The sequence below is a fragment of the Convolutriloba macropyga genome, chromosome 5, assembly GCF_964194025.1.
Source record: "Convolutriloba macropyga chromosome 5, txConMacr16.3, whole genome shotgun sequence".
Taxonomy (NCBI): Eukaryota; Metazoa; Xenacoelomorpha; order Acoela; family Convolutidae; genus Convolutriloba; species Convolutriloba macropyga.
Genome location: NC_134472.1, coordinates 55,298,503 through 55,319,661, shown reverse-complemented (window position 1 = coordinate 55,319,661; position 21,159 = coordinate 55,298,503). Strand labels below are relative to the sequence as shown.

The following is a 21,159-nucleotide window of genomic DNA, read 5'->3' as shown; positions in this document are numbered from 1 at the left end:
TCCCACATCGAATAGCCCAAGAACAAAGCCCAATTTCCTCGTTAGACCCAGAGAAAATCGACCAATTAATTGTCGAAACTATTGAAGAGAGGGGAGTGTGGTACGGAAGTACCCGTTAGGGAAACCAAGAATCACCTATTATTATAAACACTGTTAATCATCATATACTACTACACTATCAACCCATTCGGGTCATCTGTTCTTTCAGTTAACTTAACCCATTTGGTCTGAAACTCATTTATCATTTCAGTTGTACGCAGTAAACTTTCTATAACTTATCGTAACACATTTGTAAACTCTTATTTATTGTTCATAGCGTTGACAGGTCTTGTCTGGTCACGCCTCTATCTTTCTAAAGCCGTGAACTGACACACCGCTTTTTGCCTAGAACAAGGTTGAAAACAGTTGAAGAGCGAAAGTTTGAAACTGCTCTTTTTGTTCACTCTCACATTAAAAAAATATTAATTCAAAAAGTTTCATTTCATGCGACAAAATAAACCATTTTTGAGTTTCTAATATTGGAGAGGCGATAAAAAAGAGTAGTTCTGGTCGCATAGGGAAGCTAACTGTAAAAAAAACAAATTCTATTTGAGAGTTTTTCTCGAAAACTTTTCATACCTTTTTGTTTTTTTAGTCACCCAGAAACTAAATTCCTTTCATAGTGAGGTTCTGTTATTGACAAACTTCATTTACAGTTAAATGAAGCTCAATGAACAAAAAAATTCTTTTTCAAGTAATCGCTCATGTTTTTTTGGCCTTGAGTCTGTTTTTTGTATTTTTAAAGAAAAGTTTGATTTTCTTTTAGAAGTTTTACTAAATTTTTGAAGTCTCATAGCATAGCAACAAAAAGTGCAATAAGACTGTCAGAGATCATTAAGTGAACCTATCGAGTGCTTTGATTGGACAGCTAATGACTGTTAAGTCTTTGAAAACAACTTCTTGAAGAAAAAAATTCGGCATTAACCGATCAAAATTCTATGTTTGTGAACTGTAAGTTAGTTTATGCAATATTAAGATCCCGTCATTTCTACTGCCACCAAAATAATTTTGTTAGCGGTTTTATCTTATCTTAAGTATTATTATATGACTTTAATGCCTCAAGATTTCAAAATTTTTTTTTAAAAAAAAATATGGATATATTCGTATTATTGGTTTCTCTTGAAATTTTATCACAATGTCCTGATATTGTTGGCTATCATTGGCTTAGAGAAGACGTTCAATGGATCATAGATAAATTTTTCCGAGAAAAGTCCAAGGTTTAAATGGCTTCGACACGTTCTTCTCGCACTTTTCAACTGAATTTTTGGATGTTGCCAGTATTTTCTGTTTTTTTTTCATAGTCAATGACCTTTTGTTATATCTTATTGATGAAATATGAAAGACATTCATTCTTGTTGTCCCATCGAGGCACTGCTTAGCATATTTATTAGCTTCCGTTGAAAACTTTTGATTTTAATGGCGTTTTTACTAGGTTTTCTCATAAACTTCGTGGTTTTAACGTATTCATTCATATTTGTTGAGTTTTGCAGTCAAATTGTTTGAAAAAGTGAAAAATTCCAATGCTTTTAAAAACTATTTAAAAACAGACAGTTTCTCACTGAGAATTTCTTTTAATGACTTCGACACTTTTCGCGCAATTTTTTTCACATTTGTAATTTTTGCTTGTTTTTTTATACTTTAGTCTGACTTAGAATGCTGACCAATCTCTTAAGCTTGCATTTGAGAAATGAATGATTGATGTTACCCAAAGCAGTCACTTTACTGCGAATAATCTTAAAATTTACGATCTCAAACTGTTTCAATCAATTTTCAATTTTTTTCAGTTTTTCTTGTTCTTTTCGTCAACTTGTAACTTATTCTCATCGTTGAGAGGTCCCATCCAAATCCTTTCACTTCAAAAATTAACACGTGTTTTGATACTATGTCGTATCTGGTGCTTTTTTGTAGGACCATATGCGTTTGCATAAAAAGTTTGGGGGTGTTGTATTTGTGTGTCTTTTACTCTTCTGTAGCAAATTCGCGTAATAGCAAATCCCCATGATTTGCAAATGTGACCCAATTGAACCATTTTTTTAAACTGAATACATATTCTTTCAGCATACTCCTAGCTGATTTAGTATAAATGAAAATTGAAATAAAAATGCATAACATACAGATAATAGCTAATGATTTTAATGGCTTCAGTAATTTGTTTTTCCGGAATGTTTGCAATTTGTTGTTTGTATTTTTTGAGTTTTTCTGCATCTTTAGTCCGTTCCGGTCACTTAGCCTAAACAGAGACGATTCCTATTGGTCTAATGATGACTGACTTTTTAGTAAATTAATTAATTATTTTTTTGTTGAAAACTATTGGTTTTTAAGACTTTTGAAATTATTTGGTTTACAAAATGTTGATTGATTTATGAATTTCACATCATTATTTCTTTTTTTCAACTTTTTACCTAGTCTCACTAGGGAAAATTTCCATCTGCTGTATATTTAGGAATAAGCAATTTTGTGTAGTTATGGTTTTATCTGATTGCATTTTGACCTTGTTCATAGATGCTTTTAAACGTAGATATTTAGTTTTTGCCGAGAAATTTTTAATTTTTGATTATTTTGTTGTTTGTTATTTTTCTCGTAATCATTTTAATGGCAGATCTCGTGAGTGCCGTAATCAGGCATGGTATTAATTAATTCAATTAGTAAATAGGTTTTGTAACAATTTTTTTAAACTCAAACTCCTATTTTTGTTATCTCTTCAATTGGTTGACAATTTAGTCAAAAATGTAGATCAACTGGGGTCGGAACATCATTTACGTACGCATATTAACGAGCATCCTTATTCAATTTTGGGGTCTCATAATTTTGTTTCAAACATACAGATAAATAAATAATACCCGCTATAATTATTACTTAATTATCACTTGATAGTTATCAGGATATAAAACGTATCAGTGCATAACAATCAGCGCAAAATAGGTAAAATTAATTCTGCGTCTGATCAAAGTTTATCCAGGAAAAGAAAATTGAAGGAGCCGGTGAGCAGTAAAAATAAAAACAAATCGTATTACCGAACCTTCCGTGCCTGTTTCTCCAATGTAGACTCCAACAGACTTCACAAAGTGCACATCATTTAGTTCCAGCCTTAAACCAAAGGGTGCATCCGGTGAGTCAGGTTTCCTAATGAAAATCACACAGTGTTTTGTGATCTCCGAATTTGTCAACTCTGACTCTCGTGGTACATTCAGATCAAACAGGGATTCCAGATTGTCTGAAATGTAAATTAAACAATCGCAATTTAATACCGAGCATTTATAACTAACTCATTATTGCTCTAACCTTTTTATAAATTAATTTCGCTGATTATGCTCCGAGAGAAATTGCATTAAAATACGACACTAGAAGAAAGACAGAAGTTTGCTGTCCCAAGAATTTTTAGACTACTCAACAGAACAATATCTAGCAGGACTAAAGTCGAACTGTTCTCTGATCAATTTATACTTTTAGTAGGAATCAGAAGATTATTCATTTTTAGTGTTAGATATGAATAGTTTACCCAAAAAAGTTTTTGGTTTGTTGATATTAGTTGAATATGCACTTTTTAATCATTGCATAATGTTGCAAAATAGGTTTAAAAGTGAAAATGAAGCAAGCTCAATAAGCGAGCCATAACTTGAAAACAAACAAAATCACTGCTAAGAAGACTTTATAAAATCAGATTCTATGCTATCGTGACCCGACTGAAATGCCACACGGGCGACAAAGACTGTCCCATGCGGAAAGAGACCCCTCCCTAAAATGCCGATGGCCAGACCTTTGTGCGTTCGACAAAAATTTCCGCGTTCTAGTCAAGTCTATTGTGCGCTCATCAGATAATCGTACGTTCACCAGAATTTTGGACGTTAATATCCAAATTTTAGGACATTTTTCTAGGTTTTGAGACGATGTAACTGTGGACACACAGCGCCAATATCTTGCGTTCCTCTTGGGCCTGAATATACTTGATTTCGATCTGCAACCTCAACTTTTTATAACTTTTTTAAAGGAGAATCTGGTTCGTAACAGAAACTTGATCAATAAATAAAGTAGCCAATCTTGAAGCCGAAAACCAGATTACTTCAAAGCAAACTAAAAAAAAGTTACGTAAATTAATTTAGATTTTATTAATCTCAGAAAATCGCCAACAATACAATTTTTGACCAAAAATAAAATAGGAACACAGACTAATCATTAGCACAAAAAAGAGAAAAAAAATAGTGACATGAACTGAAGAAAACATTCATTTTTATCTTAGGGTTAACTTGAAAACTTTACAAGTCTAATGATCAGGGCTCCAACATTTGTGCAGTTCCTGTTGTCGAACTCAGGAACTCAAGTTTTGTTTCTTTTTACTTCAATGCTTACAAATAAACGATGAAAAAGATTAAACAAAAAAATTATAACACAGGAACTCAAAAAAGCTGTCGGAGTTCATCAAATTATTTTTTTTTCCATTAATCGTTAAAATATAGGTCACTAAACACAATACGCCGAAAAAATGGAGACAGTTTCTCTAAGTTATTATATAGAGTTAGTGAAGTATACCGTGTTGCCTTGTTTTTATTTAACTTTTTCTCTATTACATTTAAATGAACTGCTCTAATATAGACCCTTTCAAAAATGGAGCACCTATTTAATTGAATCCCGAGGCAATGAATTTCTTAGTAGCTCAGTTAGTTGCACGTCAGCTTAATAACAACACAGGCATCAAAACAATCAGTTAAATAAAATGCCTCTTTTGCGAAACTTTTGTTCCAACTTATGTTTTACAAAATGGGGGAATATATATTTATTCAGTCAAATTTTCACTTTTTCTTGAGGCATCGTAGAGAAAAAAGAAAGACACCATTTTGTAGCCCTTCGGATCAACTTTTGAGCTTTATAAGAAAAATATCAAAAATCTAGAAAACGAAACTCCGATAGAAAATTGAAAATTGAAAAAAATTGAGAAGGAAAAACATCGGTCGGGCGGGTGGGGGTCATGGTGTGACAGATCGCGTTGAAATTTAAAAAAAGGAAACAAACGGGGAAGATGTAGTAAGGATTCAGTTAGTTAATTTGATTTTTCGCAGTAATTTTTGGCAGTTTCAAGCCTAAAGACTCCAAGTTGAAACTATATGACTAAAAAGTTCCCAAAAAAAATCAATTAATTTGTTTTTCTCAATTTACGTTCAAAACTTTTTTTATCCATTTCTCTGTTTTCTACTGACTGAAATCTATTCTGTGAACCAATTTTTCTCTGTATCGAAAAAAAAAAACATTGAAAAATTGAAGACTTCAGGCAATTTAGAGCTCTCCAAATAGCAAAGAGAAACAAAAATGACAACGTTAATCCGAAAGCCAAAAAATATATTTGTTCTTCTCTAAATTCTAGAGCTATTTTGCAAAAAAGTATTTTCTTCTCATCAAAACTAACCATTTGAGTATATTAAAAACCTTGGAGGCGTAAAAAAGCGGATTAAAGATATGAACATCAAATCAACCAAATTCAATTTTAAAAAAAGAGGAAAACGTTTTTTCTTATATTTTTCATTTATGGTCACTATAATGACAGAGCAGATAGTCCGAACAAATTTCATTTGATATAAAGCAAAATGGATGAATTTGAGCGTTAGAGGGTCAATGGAATACAAGGCTGAAAAAATTAATACACAAATGCAGAATTTTTTTGAGAATGAGCAGAAGTTGTTAATCACAATAATTTTTTCCAGTCATTGGATGTTTCTGTAAATTGAAAAATTTTATTGCAAATTTGTTTTTGATCGAAGAAGAAGCAAAAGTTTTCTCTTCTTTTTCAGTTCAAATAAAAATTACTAAATTTTCCTATTTTAAAAAAAAATATTATTCTTTAAAAGAGTGAAAGGGCTGATTGTAAAACAAACTATGACAAACAATGTTCTTGAAAACTATCAAATATGATGTTTTGCATGTTAGAAACAACTTGAGACATCGTGAAAGAATTAGTGGTTATATAAACATATATATTCAAAAAAAATGATAATTGTTGAGACATCTGAGGGATTTTAGAAGAAACCTAAAGGTTGATTATGCTCAAGAAACACAAGAATGGACAAAACAAATGTTAAAATTCTTAGAGGCGTAAAAAACCGGTTTGAAGATTTGAACATCAAATCAACCAAACTCAATTTAAAAAAAAGAGGAATACGTTTTTCTTATATTTTTCATTTATGCTCACTATAATATCAGAGCAGATAGTCCAAACAAATGTCACCTGATATAAAGCAAGTTAGTTAAAAATGAGCGTTAGAAGTTCAATGGAATATAAAGTTGAAATAATTAATACACAAATGCAGAAATTGTTTGAAAATGAGAAAAATATTTTTTCAATTCTCTGTTTTTTGAAGTTATTTATCGAAATAATCTTTTCCGGTCGTTGAATGTTTCTGTAAATTGAAAAAATTTTATTGCAATTTTTTGAACAAAGAAGAAGAAGAAGTTTTCTTTTCTTTTTCTGTTCACATAAAAATTTCTAAATTTTCCTATTTTTAAAAAAATATTATTCGTTAAAGGAGTGAAAGGGCTGATTGTAAAACAAATTATGATAAACAGTGTTCCTGAAAACTATCAAATATGATATTTTACAAGTCAGAAACAACTTGAGAAATCGTGAAAGAATTAGTGGTTATATATACATATATATTCAAAACAAAAATATGATAATTGTACATATCTGAGAGATTTTAGAAGAAACTTAAAGGTTGATTATTCTCAAGAAACACAAGAAGGGACAAAACAAATACAAAAAAATCAATTCAATTTTTGTTTTAGCTTCAACATTGCCCTTGCAATTGCCTCAAGAAGAAACAAAAAAGGACACGAAAAAACTGATGATGGGTGACGAATACTGAGTGAAGAGCAGATGCCCCAAAGAAAATTTCAAGCGTTTTTTGTTTTTTCTTGTATTTTTGCTTGCATGCGTTTGCGCCTGTGTGGATGTTTGTATGGTTTTACATTTTTTAGTGAGTGTGGTAAGTAAGTCTGTGTGGGAGTAAGGGACAAACGAAGAGAGCTGGTGTGAGATAAATAGTTCTTCTAAAATATAAACGCAAATGGAGGCAGACTGCAATAGCTCTCAGAAATCTTAAAAATTTAGAAAAATTGCATATTTGCAACAAATTGCTGCCTCAAACTGTGTTTTTAGACTGCGCCAAAACTGGGTTTTTAAATCTTGTTGAAAACACATCTGCAATGTTATCGAAAATTTTTTTCCCATTGAACTCAAAAAACATCAATTATTACAAACTTTTTTTAAAAACCTCACAGAGGTAAAAAATAGTCAATTTTACGATTGAGAGTACAAACGCCTCAAAAAATTTGAAACAAGTCGCCCAGAAAAATTAAGACAAAATTGAACGGCAAGGAAACTTCAAAAAAGATCAGTTGCCAAAACATTTTTTACTTTTTTTCGGTGTCTAAAGTTGTGTTTGTGTGCGCGCATTGTGTTTGTTTGTATATACACAAGTATACACAAGTACCGTTGTGTATCAATATGCATGGTATATGAGTGTAAGAGACATAGAGCAACAGAGTTTGTCTGATAGAGCTATATTTTTAATGTTGCACACAAAAAGAGGCACAATCCAAAAATGTCAGAAATCATGACAAAATTAGAAGAATGATTTTTATAGGCTGCAAATTGCTGAAAAAAACGAGGCAGAAACCAAAACTTTATGTCTTTTAGACGACGCACTTGCCAGATTTTTGAAACGGAGTGTCCCATAAAGCTCATCAGATATTCAAACTGCAGTTACGATACAGTTGTCTGAAAAATCCTAACCTAGTGTTAACTAAAGAAAATAAAGAACTTCTTATAGAAAAGTGACCAACATTGAGTTTTGACCAATTGTCAAAAACAGAACTAAAAAAGAAGGTTTTCTGTGGTGGGCTTTATTTTTCTTTGCTGGTGTTTGTTTGTGTTTTGTGTGGTGTGTGTGAGTGCTTATATGTTTTTCTATGTCTGTGTCTTTCAGATTGTACACCACTTATTTTTCTAGAATTTGTTTTTAGTTTAGGTAGATTTTAGTTTTGTCTGGCGAAAAGTCAACTTTTTGTTCAAACAGATCAAGTAATTACCCCCAATGCCTATAGTTTGCTTTGTGCCAATGGTTTCTCTGGCAGAGTTTAAAGTTTTTTTTGTCAAATATTTGAAAAACGTACTTGATTTTCTGAATCGTATTAGATTTTAAGCGTATTTATAAACGTATTTGATTTTAAGCTAGGCTATATGAGCTAAAATTCCGTTTCATTTAATCTGCAACCAGTAAAGTTTTTGACTGAAGAAAAAAGACAGCCTCGCGGATTTTCCCCATTATTGAAAAAATCTTGAAAAAAAGAAGACAGACGAATCGAAATTGATGGCTTGTTTTGAACAAGGTAGGTTTATTTCACGAACAAAACAGTGAATCTCGGATACCGGATATTAATCGAAAAACAATTTAAAATCAGTAAAGCAAATGAAAGTGTGTGAGAGAAACTAAAACCATATAGCAGAAGTCTTGAAAATCAGTCTGGAGAAGTGAACAAAATTGGAAAATTACATGAGGCGGAGTCTTTGGATTCATCCGATTTTTTTCATTTTGCTTCCATTGTTGCAAATGAAATACATTCATGGTACTTCTCACCAACAGCTATGATTTTTCTTTGATAAATTCTTTAAAATAAATGATTAAATTGACACTTGTGTACACCACTTGGTTGTCCTTGTCGTAATTGTCCCCTTTTGATTGACCTGCATGTTTCGGGCAACGAAGTTGGTTGTCACAATTGTTTTTCGTTAAAGAAAATTGATAATCAGAAAGAATGCAAAGGTCGCCTCCAAACAAAGAAGAACATAAGAGGAAGAAGGAAAAACACTAAAGTCAAGTTTTTGTTACAAAACAGTAAAATTGGAAACTAGAAAACCCAATTTTCCCTCAAAATTGGGGGCTAAATTGATAAAGATTGAAAAATTGAAAAAACAATTTTTAAAACAAACAGAACCTAATTACCGAATTAGATAGAAATTTAAAATGAAAATGAACTGAGAAATGATTAAAAGAATTTTCTATTAAAAAAGCTAGAAAGTTTGTCGAAAGAGGTCATAAATTTCAGCTCAATTTTGGTGCAATTTATCTTCAAAGCTATTAGCGGAAAAATAGATTGCAGAGGGAAAGTGGGGGGGGGGGGTTGCAGCGGACTGAATTTTGGGAAACATACTTGTAAGTATAAGTAAGTTGCCGGTATCCATGGATACAAGAGCAGACGTCTCTATCAAGGGGTATCCTGAAACATAGAACGGGTATTCTGAAAACAAAAGCTGTTCAACGAGCAAAAGTTTAACAATTCAACTTTGGGCTTTACTTTAATGTATAAAATTATGGTTTTGGATCCAAAAGCCCTGCCAGGGCACAAACAAGTGCATGCATTAACCTGCATAGCCTTTTCTTATTTGAACTCGATATAATCATTTGTGATGCATCTCTACTACAGGTGTTCTTTTGAAGTTGAGCAAGAGGCTAGAAATATGCATAAATTCGTTCGTTTGCTCAAGAGACACCAGCACTTGAAAGATTTTTATATTTATACCAGTGCAGTATTTTCCATCCCCATGCAGATAATCGATACACTGACAGTAGTGTCTGTTTCCATCAAATGTGCAAGTGGCCATATTGTGGCAGTCGTTGGCTCCCTCCTCTGAGCAGACGTCTGGAACAGCAAAATGGAAATTGGAAACAAAAAAAAATTCGAACAAAAAAGAATCAGGCTCGGTAATGTGCGTTCGCACATAATGTTCCGACCCCGCTCATCTATATTTTGATTTTTGTCTACCACACGAGGAAGAGATAGAGAACTTTCAAAAATTCACATATCGTTCCACAAAAAACTAAGTAAAAAACAATGCTGGGTTAGAGGGCCAATGAGAAATGCCATCGATTACTGGACCAGACAAACATAAAAACCAAATATTAGCAAACATTAAATACGACCAAAACATGATATCTATATTTTAAATAACTGTTAATAACTAAATGCAAAAAAGAATCAGATAAAAGCTGAACTAAACAACTTAAACTGTACTTCATTAGAGAATATATGAGACCTCTCGATAATGAGACTCAGTAACAGGTCGACGAAGAAAAAAAAGGCAGAGTTCAAAAATACGTTTCTATTTTTGAAAACAGCCAATTTCAAAGTAATTCAAGCCTATACATATAAACTCGGCTCTTCAGTAAGATTAGTTTTTACCTCATAGGAAGCAAATGGGACCTGTCATTATTTCACATAACGTGCCAGACTACTACAAAAAACATTTTTTATAGCCAACAGTTGGAAAAAAAATCATTATGAAGAATGGATTTTGGTCCACTAGAAGGAGCACGTGACCTGCCGTTACAGAGCACAAGCAAAAAAAGATGACAAAGAATAATATTATAAAAGTGACAGAGCTGGAAAATCTACTGACTTCATTAAAAACAAATGTTTTCAAAAGTTCAAAGTAACCATAAGCTTTCACTTTAAAATCTAAACAGATTAATTTACAACCACTTAGGAAACCTGTTCTACTCGTTATGAGTGAAATGGAAGCAAAAGACGACAAAAGTAACAACAAATAAACACAGAACTCAAAATTTTACGAAAATTTCCAACGAAAGGACCCTTGATATCCCCATCTTGAAATTAAAAGAAATTAAACATGGTTTCGTTTTGGCGTTTGAGTCTAATTTAAGTTTAGTGGAATCAACTCTGTAATTATTTTTTCTGAAAAAAAACATCAAAAGGAACCAGAAATATTGACCAGCGTCCAAAACTCACGAAATTCGTTCGAAAATAAGTTAACAAAACTAATCTCAAAAGACATCAATCAAAATATTACGAACAGCAAAAATATTTTTGGTGCAACTGAAAATGGTGCATTTTGTCATTTTAGAGAATATTTCACTTGTTGAGGACAACGAGAACAAAAATTTGGAAGTACAAATATTTTTTCTCTAAGAAAAAAATAATTAAAACTCATTTATACCGTTAGCATTAAGTTGACTTCAATAAAAAGATTCAATTAAACATCCATAGAAGCAATTAAGGTCTTTTACTGTCAAGAATATGCCTTAAGACAACCAAAAAACGACAATCATAAGGAAAAAAAAGAAATCTGTTAAATTTTGCACGAGAACGGTTTCGCAGCCGTTTAAATTATGAGCTGTTCACTGAAATATGTATGAGCTACGAAATGTTCAGTGAGCTGTGCTTTTGAGAATTCTTGCAATGGCAAAAAGCAAAGCAATTGTTGTTTTTAATGAGATTATTTGAAAATGGGAACAAATAACAACCTCTATTATAGGCAAATATGCAAAAATCACCATTTTTTAAAAAAAATTTTGTAATGAAAAGCCAAAAAACCAATTGTGAATTATTAATTTTTGAATGAATCACGAAAGCTTTCTTTTTTAATATTGTAAGTGTTTTTAAACTCAGTTTGGAATAAATTTTGCCCTGTTTATATTCAAACTAAATTACATGTGACAAAAAGAAGATTCAAAATTGGCCATCTTCAAAACTTTTATGATTTTTTCTAAAAACCAAGGTATTCAAAGGCAAGAGAGTAATTAAGTTACAACTGGAAGCATTGTAAAGCTAAAGCTCTTAGAGAACCCATTCCGATCTTGGATTGATAAACCGGAGTCATAATTTGGCAGAAACTATGACAAAAGTATGCAAAACAGGAGATATCAATTACTGTTCACGAAAACACGTTATCAACGCAATAAAAATCGTGAACTTTTTCTATGAAGTCCTAATATGTATTCATTTGACCTCGTTTCGTTGTAAAAAGTATTTGTCTTTATTTGGGCTTTGATTTTAATTCATTCTCTTCAGTAATCAGCAGAAAAAACAAAGAAGAGAATGGTTTTTTTTAAAGAATCTGCCCCCCATGCGTCCGAATAATTATTGATCGTAAGAATTCACAATGAGTTCAAACTTAGCCTGATCTTGCATTTGCGCATTTCACAAAACCTAATCATTTTTCCATATGTTTGCAAGATATATCAATTTGCATATGAAATCTTTCATTAAGCCAAAAATAAATGATGCAGTTTGTATTATTATTGAGTTAATTTCTCGAATAACCGGCAAAATTTTTAATCCCAAAAGACTCTCGTGGGAAACAAATGTACAACTTGGAGTTATCAGAAATTGTGACAGCAGATGTTAGCTTTCTACTTTCGTCAAATTTGAACAAATTGGAATATTAAAAAGACAAAAAGAATCGGATACACCTAATCGACCAGCATCCTTTATCCTTAAGAAAACCCTTAACCCTTGTTGTTAAAAATTTTAACAAATTTTAACAAAATTGACAGTTTTTTGGTAGAGATTAGCAAAAATGTTAAAAATCAACGGAATTGCGACTACTACTCACGAAATTTTACACCTCGTATACTCCCTGTAAATAACTAAAACCAAAGAAATCGTTTCAATTCCGTATTCTACGCTGGACGGGTTGTCTTTGACACCACTAGCAACTTTGTATGATGAATATGTCGATTGGTCGTGTTTGGTTGAACAAAAAACCGTTCGAGTATATAGACCTCCCCACACAAGTGGGCTTGAACAAATATATAAAACACTAAAGCATAGGCATCTATACTTTTAAATGTATGACATCATAAGGCAACATGTTTAAGCGATAAAGTTTTGCATGTTTAAGGGCCCTTTCGGAGCGCATGTTTTAGAGCTACAATGAGCTTCATGTTTAAGCGAACATATCGAGAGGGGTCAATGACCTAAAAGTCATAAACCGATAGTTGAGCTTCGCAACCGGGACAAAAGACTGACCGGTTACCAAGAAGCTATGAGGGCTTGAAAGTATGCTCGCCCAGAGTGAGGATCTACTGTCCTGCGTACTACGTACTTTTCAATTACTCGCGAACGAATTTTGAAGTGTTTATTGTAAGTGTGTTTATGTTTTTTTTTTGCAAACATTTATCTTTAAAGATTCAGCGCTTTCCTAAAACAGTTTTCAAGTTATTTTTTGCGCTTTACTGTATGATTTTTGCATGATCTCAATTGCTCTCAATCTGAAACGTCTTTATTGATAACTTAAAAGCGATTGTGAAAAACCGTGGATAGTTGCTTTTATAGCGGATTTGGTTCCGAAACCGTGTCGGGTACCTTCTTTTGTAGCCATGAAAGTTTCTATTCTACTCCATGACGCTTGGCTTTCCAGAGCAATTCTTGCGACGCTGATCGGTTCATGTTCACGTGTATGAGTACCTTTGAGGAGGCTAAATTGCAATTGTTTTCTCTTTGCAGCAATTCTTCTTTCTTGTCATTTGTTCTGGTATGCTTTTTGAATTTCACTTTTTTAATGGGGTTTTTCGTAAAAACCGGCAAATTTTTTCTCGTTTTTATTGTTGCTCGAACGAATCTTTAAGCATTCCTTCCTCATAGTTTTTTTTCTAACTCCCTCTCTCTCTCTCCTTCTTTCTCTCTCTCTCTCTCTCTTTATCATTCTCTTTTGTCTTTCTTACTTCTCTCGCTATCGTTCTTCTTCCTTTCTTTCTTTCTCTCCCTCTCTGTTTGTGTTTACTCTCTATAAATTTTTGCTCATTCTTTCCATTTTCTTTCTCCTTTTTCTCTCTCTCTCTCTCTATCACCCTCTCTGTGTCCTTCTCTATTTATTTCCTTCTCTTTCTCTCTGTCTCCCTCGTTTTCTTCCTTTTTTCCACAATTCTGTACGCTGAACATACCGATTGCCCAGAATTAAGCTTTTAGTCCCCCAAGAAATGGGAGGTCAAAACAGCATGCATAATAGAACTACAGACAGACTGAATTGGAAAAATCAAGTCTCTTCTCTGCAAATTCATTTGGTTACGAACAGTTTGAAATTTATTCTAGCTGCTGATATGCGGCTCTACTACCATTATCCGAAAAATTGCCTTTAAACTAAGTTTTGAGCAGTTTCAGTTGTGTTCACTAATCTTTTAATTTTATTAAATATCAGTCGGACTTCAGCATGAGCACAATGTTGAACAGTGCGAATGAACTTGGTTTCTAGGTCCTTAATCATGCAGCCTAAGGTAATGCATGCGTTTTGAGACGCAATTTGCCGCTATCTTAACATGGTTTAAAGGTCCTTAATCATGCAGCCTAACGTAATGCATGCGTTTTTAGACGCACGTTACCGCCATTCTGAAGCTCCTAATCTGCAAAATTTTTGAGCTTATTAGGCTTGCAGCAAGAATAGCAAATACAAGCGAGTCACAAACGCCATTGTCCAAAGATTTGCTGATGTAAAAGGGCAATAGATAAGTGAAATAGGAATCGATTGTGTAAATGTTAAGATCTACGGCTGTAAAATGAGGGGCAAGTGTTCGAGCCCCGGTTGGTGCGAAAAAGAAATCGTAAAAACTTCCTTAAAACCTTCTATTCCGTCAAATTTTTTTTTATTTTTATGGTTTTGCGGACCTGCTAGTAGAATTTTATGGAAGCAATATAGGGAGGAAAGCTTTCAGAAATGAAATGAATCGAAGCAATATATTTGAAAAAAAGACCATTCGCATCGTTTTCAACATATCATTCACTCAAATGGGCAAATACAAAGCAGAAACATTTCCTGCGAAAATTGATACATTTGAGCTTAATTTTAATGAAAGATCAATTTTAGAGTGGTCACATTGAAAGAAAAATATCAATCTATTAATCAATTAGCCAAGAAAAAACCACCGGGCAAAAGATTTATCAATGCACGGGATATGAAAGATGAAAACAATGATGTTGGAACGCATTTGAAATTCATTTTTAAAGATTACATTTACAATATTTTTCTCACTGATCTGAAAAACGCAGATAATTCTCCACAAGAGAATATAGTCAATCAACTTCGCTAATGATTACACTATTTCCGTGATACCTAGATTTTCAGAACTATTTTGAAGAATAACACTAATCTCGTTAAGGACTATCTCAACTCAAACAGACTGCTAACAAACAGAGAACAATGACGCTGTACTCAATCTCGTTACTAGTATTTTATGGTAGTATTGTCGGTGAGACATTTACAAAATAAAACAGTTTTCACAAAAACAGACAGTTACTTGAAAGAAACTTTATTAACATTAGAAGTCGATAATACAGAACTGCCTTATGTTTTATCCCGGGTTGAATTTTTCCGCCCAAAATGATGTAAGAGTGGGGCTGCAATGAAAGGATTTTTTAGGAAAATGCATCTCAAAACTCTTACGTCTTTTTGGGCTGCATTGGGCTTCCAAGGGGGGTAAAATGGTGTAAGAGTGAGGGGGTAAAAGACAAATTAACCCCCCACTCTTAAATCTTTTTTGGTCTGCCAAGGGGGGTAAAATGGTGTAAGAGTGAGGGGTAAAAGACAAATTAACCCCTCACTCTTACATCTTTTTTGGTCTGCCAAGGGGGGTAAAATGGTGTAAGAGTGAGGGGGTAAAAGACAAATTAACCCCCCTCTCTTACATCATTTTTGATCTGCCAAGGTCGGTAAAACGATGTAAGAGTTGGGGGTATTTTGTCTTTTACCCCACCACTCTTACACCATTTTTTCCCCTTGGAAGCCCAATGCAGCCCAAAAAGACGTACGAGTTTTGAGCTGCATTTTCCTAAAAAATCTTCCCATTGCAGCCCCACTCTTACATCAATTTACCCCCCTTGGCAGCCCAACTCTTACATCATTTTACCCCCCTGGCAGCCCAACTCTTACATCATTTTACCCCCTCAATCTTACATTGTTTTAGCCCCCATACCTGAAGACTGCCAGCCTTGAACCCACAACCTCTGTAACCTCAGCTGCGTCGCCTTATCCTCCAGACCATCGATGCTTGTCCAACTCTTGACGGTCTATATATATATAAATAATAATTGTTAGAATTGCCCCATCACAACAAATTCCCATCTCAATCTTACATCGTTTTACCCCCCTTGGCAGCCCAACTCTTACATCATTTTACCCCCTCTGAACAAATTACCCCCTCACTCTTACACTATTTTACCCCACTTAGCAGCCCAACTCTTACATCATTTTACCCCCTCTGAACAAATTACCCCCTCACTCTTATACCATTTTACCCCCCTTGTCAGCCCAACTCTTACCTCATTTTACCCCCTCTGGACAAATTAACTTCTCACTCTTACAAAGTTTTACCCCCTTGGCAGCCCAATTCTTAAATCATTTTACCCCCTCTGAACAAATTACCCCCTCACTCTTACACCATTTTCCAACTTGGCAGACCAACTCTTACCTCATTTTACCCCCTCTGAACAAATTACCCCCTCACTCTTACACCATTTTACCCCCCTTGGCAGCCCAACTCTTACATCATTTTACCACCTCCGAACAAATTACCCCCTCACTCTTACACCATTTTACCCCTTTTGGCAGCCCAACTCTGACCTCATTTTACACCCTCTGGACAAATTACCCCCTCACTCTTATACCATTTTATCCCCCTTGTCAGCCCAACTCTTACCTCATTTTACCCCCTCTGGACAAATTACCTTCTCACTCTTACAAAGTTTTACCCCCCTTGGCAGCCCAATTCTTAAATCATTTTACCCCCTCTGAACAAATTACCCCCTCACTCTTATACCTTTTTACCCCCCTTGGCAGCCCAACTCTTACATCATTTTACCACCTCCGAACAAATTACCCCCTCACTCTTACACCATTTTACCCCTTTTGGCAGCCCAACTCTTACCTCATTTTACACCCTCTGGACAAATTACCCCCTCACTCTTACACAATTTTACCCCCCTTGTCAGCCCAATTCTTACATCATTTTACCACCTCTGAACAAATTACCCCCTCACTCTTATACCTTTTTACCCCCCTTGGCAGCCCAACTGTTACATCATTTTACCCCCTCTGAACAAATTACCCCCTCACTCTTACACCATTTTACCCCTTTTGGCAGCCCAACTCTTACCTCATTTTACCCCCTCTGGACAAATTACCCCCTCACTCTTACACCATTTTACCCCCCTTGGCAGCCCAACTCTTACATCATTTTACCACCTCTGAACAAATTACCCCCTCACTCTTATACCTTTTTACCCCCCTTGGCAGCCCAACTCTTACATCATTTTACCCCCTCCGAACAAATTACCCCATCACTCTTACACCATTTTACCCCTTTTGGCAGCCCAACTCTTACCTCATTTTACCCCCTCTGGACAAATTACCCCCTCACTCTTACACAATTTTTCCCCCCTTGGCAGCCCAATTCTTACATCATTTTACCCCCTCTGAACAAATTATCCCCTCACTCTTACACCATTTTACCCCCCTTGGCAGCCCATTTCTTACATCATTTTACCCCCTCTGAACAAATTATCCCCTCATTCTTACGCCATTTTACCCCCCTTGGCAGCTAACTTTTACCTCATTTTACCCCCTCTGGACAAATTACCCCCTCACTCTTACACAATTTTACCACCCTTGGTAGCCCAACCCTTAAATCATTTTAACCCATCTGAACAAATTACCCTCTCACTCTTACACCATTTTACCCCCCTTGGCAGCCCAACTCTTACAACATTTTACCCCCTCTGAACAAATTACCCCCTCACTCTTACACCATTTTACCCCACTTGGCAGCCCAACTCTTACCTCGTTTTAACCACTCTGGACAAATTACCACTTCACTCTTACACAATTTTACCCACCTTGCCAGCCCAATTTTAACATCATTTTACCCCCTCTGAACAAATTACCCCCTCAATCTTACACCATTTTACCCCCCTTGGCAGCTTAACTTTTACCTCATTTTACCCCCTCTGGACAAATTACCCCCTCACTCTTACACAATTTTACCACCCTTGGTAGCCCAACCCTTAAATAATTTTACCCCCTCTGAACAAATTACCCTCTCACTCTTACACCATTTTACCCCCCTTGGCAGCCCAACTCTTACATCATTTTACCCCCTCTGAACAAATTACCCCCTCACTCTTATACCATTTTACCCCCCTTGTCAGCCCAACTCTTACATCATTTTACCCCCTCTTAACAAATTACCCCCTCACTCTTATACCATTTTACCCCCCTTGTCAGCCCAACTCTTACCTCATTTTACCCCCTCTGGACAAATTACCTTCTCACTCTTACAAAATATTACCCCCCTTGGCAGCCCAATTCTTAAATCATTTTACCCCCTCTGAACAAATTACCCCCTCACTCTTAAACCATTTTTCCAACTTGGCAGACCAACTCTTACCTCATTTTACCCCCTCTGGACAAATTACCCCCTCACTCTTACCTCATTTTAACACCCTTGGCAGCCCAATTCTTACATCATTTTACCCCCTCTGAAAAAATTACCCCCTCACTCTTACACCATTTTACCCCCCTTGGCAGCCCAACTCTTACATCATTTTACCACCTCTGAACAAATTACCCCCTCACTCTTACACATTTTTACCCCCCTTGGCAGCCCAACTCTTACATCATTTTACCCCCTCTGGACAAATTACCTTCTCACTCTTACAAAATTTTATCCCCCTTGGCAGCCCAATTCTTAAATCATTTTACACCCTCTGAACAAATTACCCCCTCACTCTTACACCATTTTACCAACTTGGCAGACCAACTCTTACCTCATTTTACCCCCTCTGGACAAATTACCCCCTCACTCTTACCTCATTTTAACACCCTTTGCAGCCCAATTCTTACATCATTTTACCCCCTCTGAACAAATTACCCCCTCACTCTTACACCATTTTACCCCCCTTGGCAGCCCAACTCTTACATCATTTTACCACCTCTGAACAAATTACCCCCTCACTCTTACACATTTTTACCCCCCTTGGCAGCCCAACTCTTACATCATTTTACCCCCTCCGAACAAATTATCCCCTCACTCTTACACCATTTTACCCCTTTTGGCAGCCCAACTCTGACCTCATTTTACACCCTCTGGACAAATTACCTCCTCACTCTTACACCATTTTACCAACTTGGCAGACCAACTCTTACCTCATTTTACCCCCTCTGGACAAATTACCCCCTCACTCTTACCTCATTTTACCCCCCTTGGCAGCCCAACTCTTACATCATTTTACCACCTCTGAACAAATTACCCCCTCACTCTTACACATTTTTACCCCCCTTGGCAGACCAACTCTTACCTCATTTTACCCCCTCTGGACAAATTACCCCCTCACTCTTACCTCATTTTAACACCCTTGGCAGCCCAATTCTTACATCATTTTACCCCCTCTGAACAAATTACCCCCTCACTCTTACACCATTTTACCCCCCTTGGCAGCCCAACTCTTACATCATTTTACCACCTCTGAACAAATTACCCCCTCACTCTTACACATTTTTACCCCCCTTGGCAGCCCAACTCTTACATCATTTTACCCCCTCCGAACAAATTATCCCCTCACTCTTACACCATTTTACCCCTTTTGGCAGCCCAACTCTGACCTCATTTTACACCCTCTGGACAAATTACCTCCTCACTCTTACACCATTTTACCAACTTGGCAGACCAACTCTTACCTCATTTTACCCCCTCTGGACAAATTACCCCCTCACTCTTACCTCATTTTACCCCCCTTGGCAGCCCAACTCTTACATCATTTTACCACCTCTGAACAAATTACCCCCTCACTCTTACACATTTTTACCCCCCTTGGCAGCCCAACTCTTACATCATTTTACCCCCTCTGGACAAATTACCTTCTCACTCTTACAAAATTTTATCCCCCTTGGCAGCCCAATTCTTAAATCATTTTACACCCTCTGAACAAATTACCCCCTCACTCTTACACCATTTTACCAACTTGGCAGACCAACTCTTACCTCATTTTACCCCCTCTGGACAAATTACCCCCTCACTCTTACCTCATTTTAACACCCTTGGCAGCCCAATTCTTACATCATTTTACCCCCTCTGAACAAATTACCCCCTCACTCCTACACCATTTTACCCCCCTTGGCAGCCCAACTCTTACATCATTTTACCACCTCTGAACAAATTACCCCCTCACTCTTACACATTTTTACCCCCCTTGGCAGCCCAACTCTTACATCATTTTACCCCCTCCGAACAAATTATCCCCTCACTCTTACACCATTTTACCCCTTTTGGCAGCCCAACTCTGACCTCATTTTACACCCTCTGGACAAATTACCTCCTCACTCTTACACCATTTTACCAACTTGGCAGACCAACTCTTACCTCATTTTACCCCCTCTGGACAAATTACCCCCTCACTCTTACCTCATTTTAACACCCTTGGCAGCCCAATTCTTACATCATTTTACCCCCTCTGAACAAATTACCCCCCACTCTTACACCATTTTACCCCCCTTGTCAGCCCAACTCTTACATCATTTTACACCCTCTTAACAAGTTACCCCCTCACTCTTATACCATTTTACCCCCCTTGTCAGCCCAACTCTTACCTCATTTTACCCCCTCTGGACAAATTACCTTCTCACTCTTACAAAATATTACCCCCCTTGGCAGCCCAATTCTTAAATCATTTTACCCCCTCTGAACAAATTACCCCCTCACTCTTAAACCATTTTACCAACTTGGCAGACCAACTCTTACCTCATTTTACCCCTCTGGACAAATTACCCCCTCACTCTTACCTCATTTTAACACCCTTGGCAGCCCAATTCTTACATCATTTTTACCCCCTCTGAAAAAATTTCCCCCTCACTCTTACACCATTTTACCCCCCTTGGCAGCCCAACTCTTACATCATTTTACCATCTCTGAACAAATTACCCCCTCACTCTTACACATTTTTACCCCCCCCCCGCTTGGCAGCCCAACTCTTACATCATTTTACCCCTCTGGACAAATTACCTTCTCACTATTACAAAATTTTATCCCCCTTGGCAGCCCAATTCTTAAATAATTTTACACCCTCTGAACAAATTACCCCCTCACTCTTACACCATTTTACCAACTTGGCAGACCAACTCTTACCTCATTTTACCCCCTCTGGACAAATTACCCCCTCACTCTTACCTCATTTTAACACCCTTGGCAGCCCAATTCTTACATCAATTTACCCCCTCTGAACAAATTACCCCCTCACTCTTACACCATTTTACCCCCCTTGGCAGCCCAACTCTTACATCATTTTACCACC

General features: G+C 36.0%; 1 protein-coding gene across 1 annotated transcript in view; it reads right to left on the bottom strand.

The window, feature by feature from the left end:
• LOC142340421 (uncharacterized) overlaps positions 1-21,159 on the bottom strand; it is a 148,468-nt gene that overhangs the window by 110,145 nt on the left and 17,164 nt on the right. The window contains exons 2-5 of the mRNA XM_075390997.1: positions 15,792-15,885; positions 9,607-9,726; positions 9,238-9,303; positions 3,059-3,253 (exon numbers count right to left, since the gene is read on the bottom strand). Coding sequence (XP_075247112.1) covers positions 3,059-3,253; positions 9,238-9,303; positions 9,607-9,688 — 343 coding nt within the window. The 5' untranslated portion in view covers positions 9,689-9,726; positions 15,792-15,885. The remainder of the gene's footprint in view (positions 1-3,058; positions 3,254-9,237; positions 9,304-9,606; positions 9,727-15,791; positions 15,886-21,159) is intronic.